Source organism: Ctenopharyngodon idella, chromosome 19 (genome assembly GCF_019924925.1).
Source record: "Ctenopharyngodon idella isolate HZGC_01 chromosome 19, HZGC01, whole genome shotgun sequence".
NCBI lineage: Eukaryota > Metazoa > Chordata > Actinopteri > Cypriniformes > Xenocyprididae > Ctenopharyngodon > Ctenopharyngodon idella.
Window position 1 is genome coordinate 17,291,208 of NC_067238.1, and position 12,644 is coordinate 17,303,851.

A 12,644-nucleotide genomic window follows, 5' to 3' on the forward strand; every position below is an offset into this window, starting at 1 on the left:
GACAATCCCTTGATAGCAGCCAGAAGATCAAGCACATTTCAAAGGGTTAACCTGATCCCTGAGCTCTGTCCGAGCACAAGAGGTTAACGTAACGTTCCCTCAACATCACCCTGAGACGTGAGGCGGTGTGGGAAAAATGTCTAGGGTGGCAGAGGTAAAGACATCGAGGTCAAACCCACCGACAGACTCCAGAGAAAGTGCAGTCCTGTTCGCACAGAATCACCTTCCCACCCTCCACAATGGCAATAATGCAACAAGTCTGAGGAGGTTTTAGAAATGACTTTTATTTTAAAACTATAATGTCAACGTAAACATGACCTTCGACCCAAGGTTTTTCATGCAGTTATTGTTTCAATCTAGCGTAACAGTGGATAATAAACTTTATTTACATAGCAGTGAAGTAAAAACAGGCTTTTGTTGTACTTTTATGGCCACATGATTAAGAAACCGTCAATCATTCATTTCATTAGTGTGATTAGTGACGGCGATTAATTCATCTGTGCTGTACATCTCACAGGCCTTGAACACAGTGTATGATCACAAAATAATTCACAAAACTTTATACATCTCAGAGGATCTGTGCTGGCATCATCGTGAAAATGAAAACTTTAGATGGTACAGACATGAAATATCAGTGTTTTTACTACAAACATCACATGGACAAAAGGTTTGTCATCGACACTAAGATTCTTGTTGGCTCTTCACACCATTATTATATTTATTTTGTTCACTAACAAACAAGACATAAGACACATCAAAACACCAACACTGACTGATCCGAATCACTGAATCATGTGAATCCTTGACTGGTCGAACTGCACACGTCACAAACACAGACCTCATCATGTAAACACACACAGAAAACCTGGGGCCGGATTCACCAAACATTCTTCTTCTTTTCCAACTTAAGAATAAAGTTAAGAAAAATTCGAATTCCCAAAAAGAATGTTATTCAAAATCATGTCTTAAATTCTTAACGGTAAGATGTTTAATGAAATTTAATGATGTTTTTTGACTTCAATATTTGAGTTGTTTCAAATATTAAGCATTGCAACATAACACTAGCTATATAGTACTATAACTATGGATCAGGGTTATTATAGTTAACTATAATTAAGGGTATGTTTACATGACAATGATGTAGTAAAAACAGAAAAGTTCAAGGACTAAACGCTGTATTCTGCCGCCAGGCCAGTAGGTGGCGATGTGACTTTGTAAAGAAACACTACGTGCCAACAGATTGAACACGTAACGCGCATGACCTCCCAGTTTTCACAAATTCGGTTTTTGTAGTTTACATGGAGATGATAATGGTATTGTTTTCGAAAACTTGCACTTTTAAAACCATTCTCAAAAGTTTGCGTTTTCAGGCCCCAAAAACGCAGCTGTCGTGTAAATGAACAGCCAAAACGCATAAAACGTTTTTCCATTTTTAGTTGAAAACTGTCTTGTAAATGGCCTCTAAAAAAATAAATAAAAAAATAAAAAAATTTCGTTACTTGAAATAACTGAATTACGTTAATTACGAATTACAAATTAACATTAATTGAAATAAAATAAAATCTTAAAATTAAACAATTTATTTCAGCAAGACACCAACATTTCTCAATTTCTTGTTTAACTTGATGTACTAAACTAAAACTAAAACTGAAATAAAATTAAAAAACAATACAGATATATTTAAAAAAAAACAACTAATAAAAATGATAAAAACACAACAAAATTCATAAAACTTTAAAATTAAAACAGAAAATATAAAAATAAAAACTAATTCAAAATATTAATAAAAACTATCAATGATACCAAAATAACGTGCACGAGTCTTCTAAAATAATATCAGTGATCGATAAACAATGATCGGTTATCAATATGCATCATGTGACTTTTTGCTGAATTTGAAATTCCACAAATCAAGTCAAATAGGGACCTAATATTTACATTTTAATTACAGCACAATTTTCAGCAGCTTCAGCACATATGAGAGCGCCATAGATTTTCTTAAGAATTGCACTTATGAATTTATCTTAAGAAATTTCTTAACTTCTTTCTTAAGAATATTTTGGTAAATCCGGCCTCTGGACAACAGCAGGGAGTAGCAATCATTGCATTTTCACTGCATCTCTTCCATCTTAATGTGAGTTTTTGTCGCAACCAGGTGCAATCGTGACAGGAATCGAGAAAACTAGTAGTTTTCAGTAAGTGTTCATTTCCTTTCGGCAATTGAAAGTACGTCTCATTATGTTGTTGTGTGTATATATTGGCATTGGTCGACCACCAGAAACGAGACAACAATCAGTGACGATTTCACAACACAGTGATATCAAGGACGTTATTCAGCATCGTTTCTGCGCATCACCCTTCAGACAGACATTTAAGCGGCAGCAGAAAAGCTCGCCAGCATCATTTCCTCTAGTCAGATGACCCTTCACACGAGGGCGGGTGGAAAAACAGCTGCTGTGCTACTGTTGCTTTAATGTGGGGGGTAAAATGAAGCTCTGTGGTCATTGCTTTTCTTTATTTAGCTTCACACACAACAACAACAACAACCTAGAAGGAAGATCACAGCAGAGACAGAGGTCAGAGGTCACATACAGTGTCACACTAACAGGGCGAACTCCGACTGAGTGAGTGTTTCCATCACAGACGCACAGAAGACAGACAAGCACATTTTCACTCTTTTGACTTTCTCTTTCCGTTCAGTATCTGACTTCACTTTGATTCTTTCTTATCACGTACTGTCTCTCTTTTTCTTTGGTTGAACCTCAATTCAAAAATGTCCAGGTCACATTTCACCCCACAATCAAAAGAAATTATATAAATTATAGTATCATAATGACTCTAAACATTTTGTTTTTAAGTAAAAAAAAAATGTAATACTTTTAATTGTTTTAAAAACAAAATGAATTTTAAAAATAATTGTCACAATGCAAAAAACAACTTTACATTTTTTTTTTTAATTTCAAATGTTAAAATTAATTGTCACAATGCAAAAAAATTAATAATTTTAATTTTTTTTTTTAAAGTTCAAAATGTTAATTTTCACAATGCAAAAATAATATAATAAATAAGTTTAAAAATTTTTTGATTGTAAAAAAATGCAAAAAATAATCATTTTAGTGTTTTTTATTTTAAAAACAACTCTCACAATGCAAAAAAAAAAAAAATGTAATTATGTTTTAAAAAATTTCAAAAATAATTGTCAGAATGCAAAAAAAAAATTAAGGCTTAATTTTCTTTAAACAAAAATAAACAAATAATTTGTTTTAATATGACCTGGACATATTGACAGTTTTCATGAGATTCAGCCCTTCCTTTCTTTCGTCATTTCTCTTTTTCAAACATCAGTTTCCGTCATATTTTCAAGACGGCGTTCAGCGTCACTTCGTTTCAGCTGAGCTGAAATCTCCTTCTGTTCTTCACCTGCATCTCTTCCTGTATCCTTCTCTCTCACGTCCCCTCTTCCTTCCTCAATCTCTCCCTCTCCGTCCTCAGGCTCAGTTTTCAGCCGGATCACTCTGGCATGGGCGGCTCCGGGCTCGTTGTGTGAGTTTCTGAAGCTGCGGCTGCGGATGACTCCAGCAGGGGGCGATGTGATCTCTGGCTCTCTGTGCTCCGCCGACTCTTCCTCTTCCTCCTCCAGATGGGTGCTGGAGTTCCTCAGCTGCTCGATGGATTGAGACAAAACCTACAGAAAAAGAGAGAAACGGAGAAGGAGTTTTATATTGTATCATTATGGCTGATTCGTTTACATCATGGGATGAGTAGTTCATTCCATTAAATGCACATTCAAGACTTTAGATACACAGTTTTGTATCATTTTTTTCAGATTTTCTAACTGTTTAAAACCTTGTTGGTTGGTTTGATTAATATGGAGAAAATAAGTATTTTCTGAACTTGAAACAGTGGCTGTCACAATTTATTCCAGCATTAACTGCACTGAGTTCAGTTATGTGTCGTCATAATTAATTAGAAGTGACACATTAACATGAGCTTTCATTATTTTTGGTATCTTCTTGTAAAAGTGGTCAGAGCCGTCATTAAATCTGTCTTCTGCCGCTCCCCGAACACACCACCCGGTCTGGCTTCAGTCCTGCTGTAAAAGGGTAAAATAATACCACCCCGAAAAAATAGCAGCCATAAAAGTTTTGTGTAAAATGGCTAAAGTGGCTGAATTATATACGCGGATGCATGTGTGTTAAAGTGCCGCCAGCGTCTGCCTGCAAAATCCTCTCCTAGGCCTTCAGGAAATGAAAGAAAGACTAAAATAAAGAACTGGGTGTATGGAGCACTGAATAAAAAACAAAGCTTTGAAAAAAAAAATTACCCAGCTTTGCAAAATGTGCTGTTTTCATTACTGAATCTGATAATTTTCCAAAATAAAATAAAATAATAAAATAAAATAATACAAAATGAAATTCAATTCAATTAAAATTAAATAAAATAAAAAATATAAAATTCATAAGTAAAGAAATGCATAATTAAAATAAAAAAAATCTTGAATGTTTGAATGTCTAAATGTTTAATGAGTTAAAAGCAGCTGCAGTAAAACATCCTGCTGGGATTTACTCACTTCCTCTCCTTGTATTAACTCACTTCCTGTCTCAACGAGGCATCAGTCAGCTCCATTTACACCGTCATTTAAGAGAAAAGGACCCTTAAAAACTCTTAATAGGAACACAGACACACTGCAGGGTCTCTCAAACACACACACACTCACGCTCGCACACACACACACACACACAGACACTCCAGACGAGACTCTGGAATCTGGTGAAAATGCTGCAGTCCTTCACCAGCTCTGAAAGACACATTTATGTAATATAAATCCATCTATCATCATGTCATCACTCTCCTTCACTACATCCAGTGTGGGAGTAAAAAGGAATTTCTATCTGTAATTTTCACACAATCTGTTGAAGTTTCACACAACCTAAGTTGTATTTTGTCACTGTTAAGCAAACCTCAACTCTCTTAAAGACATTTAAACAAAACACTCGAGTCTTTTTTGGTATATTTGAGATGCTGTAAATCTATTACAGAGTCATAAATCATGATAGTCCTTTTGTTTTGATGATGTACTGTCCATTACATTTTAAAAGACTCTTAATATTCAGTATTATTATTGATCTGACTGATCGGATTTAACTGAATTGAGATGGAAGATGACAATATTGTCTTCTGTAGAGCTGCTTTATAGTTTTATAATTGACAAATTTTGCAACATCGGCATGTTGTTATTGAGCTTTATAGCTGAGATGAACTTGTTTCATAATTTTTGAACTTTACACTTATTGAACTAAACTGAATCAACACTGAACTGATTCAAGCTGAATAATGACACTTGTCTTTTAAGAGCTGCTTTACTTTGACTCATATTTGATGAAATTTGCACCATTGATCCTTTTATTTTCTTGTTTATTACTGTGAAGCTGCTTTGAAACAATTTGTATAAAGCACTAAGCACTCAATGGTCCTCATTTATAAAATATGTACAAAAATCAAATGTTTGTGCAGTTTCTTGTGCATGTAGAACGTTTTTGTACTTTTTAAGACCCAAACTTTAGCTTTTACTATGGAGGCATTACGCATTATTTAGTCTCTTGTGAAGTTACCTGGCTGATGTGAATCTGTTGCTGATACTGTTTCTGCTTCTCCACGAAGTTGTGGTGCTGTTGCTGCAGCACGAGCTGGGCCAGAGCGCTCTGTGGCAGCGGCGCCGACTGCGTCCGGTTCAGGGGTCGGTGCCGCGGTAACCTGGTGCGAGAGCTCGCGGACGGACGCTCCTTCATCGCCAGAGGAGACGAGGACAGCACGGGAACGCTGCCTGTGACTGGAGAGAGAGAAATTAAACATGAATCACACATCAGGAGACTTAGCTGCACTACTTTTCCATTGTTTTTCAGTGTAAACACGCACTAGATGGACGTTTTTAACCATTGCACTCACATCTCACATCTTTTGCAGCATCTCGCGAACGACACAGCATTCTCACTCAAGTTAAAATGAGTTTAACTTTTACACTATGCAAGAAATATTAAGGGCCATAAGGGTATGTGACACGTATTAGCAATTATACTACACTGTTATAAATAAAGTACACTTTTTTTTGTCACTGTTTACTGAAAGGTTCTTTGGGGAACTAAAAGTCATTCTTCTATGGCATCACTGTGAAAACTATCTTTAGGAATCTTTATTTTTAAGGGTGTATTATATATATATTTTTCTCAATTATTGTATTTTTATTCTACTGTTATTTTAATGCTGCTTCTGCCATTTATTTATAGTTTGTTAAATATTATGTGTATTTTCCACTGTTTTCTATTTTGTTTTATTTTATTGTTCATTCACTCCATCTTGCACCATTGTTGTTTTATTTTCTATTTTTGTTCTATTACTTTATGTTTGTTCTATTTTCAGTGAATGCAGTTAAGATGTTAATTCTGTGGCATTACAAATTGACATCAAATTTGTCATACAGCACTAAACTGAAATTTAGAGATCAAGAATGTGAAAGAAGCTTATGAAAAGGAAAATGATAGAGTTAATTTATAGATTGTTAATTATACTTAATTATATACTTTTTATATATTATACAGGTCTGCTGCAGTGTTATTTTACTATTATTGATATACTATTATAATTTTTTTTATATTTTTATGTTTTCATTTAGATTTTAGTTATTTTGTTGTTTAATAATTATTTTATTTCAGTTTTAGTTTGAGTTATTTTAGTACTTCAAGTTATGTCTATGTAGTTCTTTATTATAACTAGCTGAAATAAAATACGTTTATGCTTTTTAATACTTTATTTAATTTCAGTTGACGTGTATTTTATTACAAGTAAAGAATCATTTTTATGAAAGGGTTTTAGTTAACAACAATAACCTTGTTTGTATTTTTTATATACAGTCAAACCAAAATTTTTATTCAGACACCTTGAACATTTCATTCATTAATACAGTTTATTCACTATAGTTTAAAAAAAAATGGTAATAAAATATGACAAGATCTCAGAGTTAAACTGTCAGAAAAAAATAATCTTAATTATGTCAGATAACACTTAAACAAAACATGGTCAGGTCAAAGTGTCTGAATAATTTTTGGTTCCAAATGTTTATCAATTTTACTGGTAGTCCACTGTATGAAGAATGTTTGGGTATAATATGTCACAGTTTATTTTATTTTGCTATCCTCACTTACATAAATGAACTATAGTGTCCTGCACCCACTAGTAAAAATATATCAAAAATGTCTGAATAATTTTTGTTTGGTCTGTATATATATATATATATATATATATATATATATATATATATATATATCTGATGTTCTGTGGGCTCCAGTGATCTCTGTAAGATCTTCTCACCAGGCGAGATCATCCTCTGCTGTCTCTGCTCCTTCAGCAGCAGGTGTTGCAGGAGCGCTTGCTGCCCGTTGCTCACTTTAGACTCCAGCGAGACGGGAGACGCGGCAGCCGCCAGTCCTTCTGTGCTCCGATCTTTCAGCGCCGTACCCGTCTAACAGAGGAGAGATCAGCCAAACACTATTAATATTCCATGTCAAATCAAATCACCTTTATTTATATAGCATACATATATTATTGCCATCAATGGTCTCTATGATCAACTCAGCTCACGATGCTTTTGAGAAACTAGCCCAGATTGTTTCAAAGCAGCTTCACAGTAATACACAGAAAAAAATAATAGAATCAAACTTTTAGTTTAGTTTTAGTTCGAGACAAATTTTCACTCAAGCATGAGAGAGACTTACATAATGCCTACTGCATATGAAATATTAATATCTGCGCTCTTTTTAAAACCCATACAGTCAGCATTCATGTCGGCGTCGTCCATAAGGTGCACGAAATTACCAAGCTGCATTTAGAGCTCCCTAGTGAGTCATTCAACTATTTTAAAATGTGAAAGTGTTGAAAGTATTCTCGTCTCGACGGTAAGAGTGATCCGTGTTTTGATTTGTTGGCATGTTGCGCGCTTTCCAAACACAATTTCTTGAACTTTTTAACAGCCCGTGATGAACGAGATGCTAAACTCACGCCATGAAACCTTAAACCGAGCGCCGTATTTACCCAAGGGCTAAAGATCCCAGGGGTCAGAGGTCACGAGCCTTCAGGGCTGTACATTAATCCAGCCGGGACTGAACGAAAGCACTTAGGGAAAGCAGAAAATGAGATCTGCTCCTAAACCTTCCGCAAACAACAAACACCTCTCTAAAAACACGGCTCTATTAAGAGGATTCATCTCATCGCTGCCTCCTAATGCACCCGCCACATTCCTCATACAGTGTTTTGTGCTTTCTCCGCAAATAGATGCGACTCCGTGTCTCACTGTCTTCTAAAAATACCGTTTCGCAGCCCCTTGCTTTTTCTGCAAGATCTATTCATGTCTGTCGCGCAGCAGAAGGAGAGCTGGTGATGCTGCGTTTGTGTTTATTCCCAGAGGAAATATTTCTCAAGAGGTTGCTCTTTTGAAGCTCAGGAGACTCGTCTCATTTAAGTATCAACATTGATGTTTCTTTAAATTGAATGAGCCAGTAGTTGACCTATAGAGCAACAGTATGAAATGAATGTGCAAATCATTTGGTGCAAAATGTTTGAGCTCAAATTGTGATCTCTGACTTTTGATTGCACACTTTTGTGCAAATGTGAGCACAGTTTGAGATCTTTTCTGAGGTCTTTTTTCTTAGGAGAAACATCTGAGTAGCAGAAGACTTCAAGTGTCTGTTTGCTCTCCATGTCATCTTATTGTTGCCCTGGATAAATGAGATATTAAAGAAATCTCATTTGTAACTTTTATTCCTACAGGAATAAAACATTTAGCTGTATCTGCGATGGTGAACGGGAACATGGTTTGTGTAACATTAGAAAAAACATTATTAGCTGTTTTATAATGTAGTCAAGCAAAAGGCTAATCATATTAATTACCGTTATGAGTCCGACATTGTAAAAAGCGATACCATTGTGCAGTGTTTACCTCAGTAAGTTGACCGAGTGGATCTCTGAGCTGGTGTGAGTGAGTGGAGGCGGGGCTAATTAGCATATTTCATAGATCCACATATACTAAATGAAGCAAAGGTATAGAGTTACATTCAAGCTATTTTAAGGCATGAAGAATTTGAATATGTAATTTTGCTGTTTAAAGATGAGTTTTAAGGGATAAAATGATTGACTACAGGGGAACTTTAAGAATGTTTAGACATTTGTACCGGAAAACAAGACAAAAATACTGAATAAGAAAATCATTTTTGCAATATGTTGAGATCTCTAGAAAAGATTACTGAGGGAAAATCAGAGAAACAAATAGTTTATGTAAAAGTCTCCATTTGCGTTCCAAGTAATCTCATCGCTCTCAAAGAGAAACAAATTACATATTAAAGGGGACCTATTATGATCTTGATGATTTTGTTTTTGGGCTCTACTAGAACAGGTTTTAATGCTTGAATATTCATTATTTTTCCCATATCTGACATTGTTGCAGCTCTTCTCGTTCCAGTCTGTCAGTAACGCTCTGTTTAGTTCCTGTCTCTATGAAGCCCCTCCTTCTGAAAAGCACAATGTGCTCTGATTGGTCGGCTGGAGCAGTTTGTTATGAATATTGAGACGTTTTCGTTCCCAGAAGAAAACTCAAGACTACAATGGAGGCATTGTATCTTCATGACCTCATGGTTCATACGCGTGTCTGTGATGGACAGGAACTTACGCAGATGTGAGCGTGAGCAGGGTGCAGAGCCAGCGTGAGGTTGGGCAGAGAGGGGGACGTGTAGAGATTCAACAGGGACATGGATCCATCCGTCTGTAGGACGCCACTCTGAGACAGACAACGCTGGAGGAGAGAGACAGACAGCGTTACATCACCTCTTACATAATGCAGCGTCACACAGTTAGAGCAACAATAGTACAGCATGGGATTGGCTTCATTGAGGCTTTAAGAAAATCTGATTGAGGTTCCGCTGTCACACAACCAGCAGTCTGTCGTGTCAATGATGTAACCTCTCGTAAGCGTTTAGAGGGAGAGATTGCAGCAATCAATCAATCTGTGTGTGTGTGTGTGTGTGTGTGTGTGTGTGTTCCACCATCACAGCCAATCAGAATGCATTCTAACTTACAACTATAAAGGCGTAAATTGGAATTCACTGACAGGCACAGACCAATGCTGACCAGATTACAGTCACTTCTCAGACATTCTTCCTTTAATTCAGCATGTTTAATTGACGAAAACAAGCTCCGAAAGACACCAACACACTCCTACGGGGGTAACACACTGATCCGACAAAACTCAACAAAGTGTCTGTTGGCCTTAAGGAGTGGGATTTTGGACCAATGAGATTTCACCTTAGCCCTTTAACACTTGATGGTTTCTAGGGTGTTGCTATGCAGTTCTGAATAGTTGCTAGAGTGTTATGAATGCTCACTTGTGGTTTGTAGGGGTTTTTTTAATAGATGTTGGGGTATTGTGAATGGTTTTAGTGTGTTGCTAAGCAGTTCTCAATGGTTGCTAGAGTATTCTTAATGTTCTCTAGCAGTTGCTGTGGCTTCTATGTGGTTGCTAGGGTGTTGCTATGCAGTTCTGGATGTTTGCTAGGGTGTGCTGAATGTTTTCTAGTGGTTGCTAGGGTGTTCTGAATGTTCTCTAGTGGTTACTAGGGTGTTGCTGGGGTGTACTATGTGCTTGCTAGGGTGTTGTGAATGTTTTTAGTGTGCTTTTATGCAGCCATTGATGGTTGCTAGAATGTTCTGAATGTTCTCTAGTGGTTGATAGGGTGTTCTACATGTATGTGCTTGCTAGGGTGTTGTGAATGGTCTTTAGTGTGCTTCTATGCAGTTCTGGAAGGTTTCTAAAAGTGTTCTAAATGTTCTCTATTAGTTGCTAAGGTGTTGCTAGGGTGTTCTATGTGCTTGCTTGGGTGTTGTAAATGGTTTTAATGTGTTGCTATGCAATTCTGGATGTTTGCTAGGGTGTTCTGAATGTTTTTAGTGGTTGCTAGGGCGTTCTGAATATTTCCTAGTGGTTGCTAGTGTGTTGCTAGGGTGTTCTATGTGCTTGCTAGGGTGTCGTGAATGTTTTTAGTGTGCTTCTATGCAGTTCTGGAACGTTGCTAGAATGTTCTGAATGTTCCATAGTGGTTGCTAGTGTTCTGAATATTCCCTAGTGGTTGTTAGGGTGTTGCTAGGTTGTTTTATGTGCTTGCTAGGATGTTGTGAATGGTTTTTAGTGTACTTCTATGTAGTTTGGGTGTTTTCTAGAGTGTTATGGGTATTTACTTCTGTGTGTGTGTGTGTGTGTTAATGATGTGATGTCATCTTTAGGTCATAGTTTTGAAGCAGTGAAATCTCATGATCACACACCCTCACTAACGGCTGGCTGAAGGTTTAGCCGTCTCTCATGTGAGGATGAACTCAATAGGCTGTGTGCCTACAGGAGGAGAGTTCGCTGGCCCGCTGCCCATGAGGAAATGCTTGGGCAGAACTTCACAGGAGAAATAAACCTCACCATCACAGAGCCCCTCACCCCCTTCCCCAAACGCCAGCGCAGCCAGAAACCGCAGCGGAAAAGAGCTGTCACAGTTAGTTCAGCACAGCACTGCCACACACACGCACACACGCACACACACACATGCACATACACACACTCACAAGCGCACAAACACACACACACACACACACACACACACACCTTCAAACTCCATAGAACTTTACAACTTGCTGCCTTGATGTTCAAATGTGATTTTAAATGCATGTTTCCATATGTTTGTTTGTCAGGCTGATGGTACAAGTGCCCCGGGACGGGGTCTGTTTATGCTCAGCTCCAAACGACGGATCATTGGGGGGGCCCGACTCATTCACCTCATAGTCTGATAGGAGTAATGAGGCACGGTACTATAATGGAGGATTTTATTTAGTTTCAGTTTTTGGGGTCTATGGTTCAGTTCCCAAAAATGCAATCATGGGCTCAAAACTGCACGCAAGTGCATGAAAAACTGTTCCACAGCTGCCTCTGTGTGCTGAAGGGTATTATTAACCTGTTAGTTAAAAGAGTGGACTGGTACGTAAATATAAGAATGACACTGACTTAAATATAACAAAGCAAATGGCAGTAAAACATCACAAATACACTTTACAAGCAAAACATTTCACAAAAAAAAACAGTTCATTTAAAACACACTACAATAAACGACATTTTTATTAATACTTGTATCCCACAATTATTGTTAGTCATTTCCCATGTCATAATAAAGCCATTAAAAGTAAAAGTTTTGTACAGTACTCAAATGTTAATTTTATATAATCTCAAAATAGCCAAATGAATTAATTGGCTGAGATGAAATAATGGCTTATCATTATTGTAATCATATAAAATGGAACATTTATATTTAATGACCCCTTAATTGAGTTTATAAAAAGAAGTTTCTTGGTACCTCAATTTGGTTGGTGCTGGACCGGTATGTTGCTCCGTTCTCATTGCTGCACAAGCCAATGGGTGAGCTCGGTCCAGAACCTGCAGGGCTCTCATTGGCTGAAGAATCTAGATGAGAGGACAACAGGAAGTGCTTAAAGAGAGGACAGCAGCCAGCCAATACTGACTGTGAGCTCTGCCCACAGCTGAAGCTCATTGGTCTGTATATCAAACA

The 12,644-nt window shown here is 37.0% G+C and overlaps 1 protein-coding gene across 5 annotated transcripts in view; it reads right to left on the reverse strand.

Moving 5' to 3' along the window:
• Window positions 1-264: 264 nt before the first annotated feature.
• Window positions 265-12,644, reverse strand: part of LOC127501587 (histone deacetylase 9-B) — a 38,997-nt gene continuing 26,617 nt past the window's right edge. For 3 of the 5 annotated variants that reach the window (XM_051873636.1, XM_051873635.1, XM_051873634.1), the window contains 5 exons: window positions 12,432-12,538; window positions 9,716-9,838; window positions 7,366-7,516; window positions 5,613-5,830; window positions 265-3,685 (listed from right to left, as the gene is read on the reverse strand). In XM_051873636.1, the coding sequence (XP_051729596.1) occupies window positions 3,335-3,685; window positions 5,613-5,830; window positions 7,366-7,516; window positions 9,716-9,838; window positions 12,432-12,538 (950 nt within the window). In that variant the 3' untranslated portion in view covers window positions 265-3,334. Of the gene's footprint in view, window positions 4,799-5,612; window positions 5,831-7,365; window positions 7,517-9,715; window positions 9,839-12,431; window positions 12,539-12,644 lie in introns of all 5 variants that reach the window. The other 2 variants (XR_007926648.1, XM_051873637.1) reach the window with 2 other exon arrangements.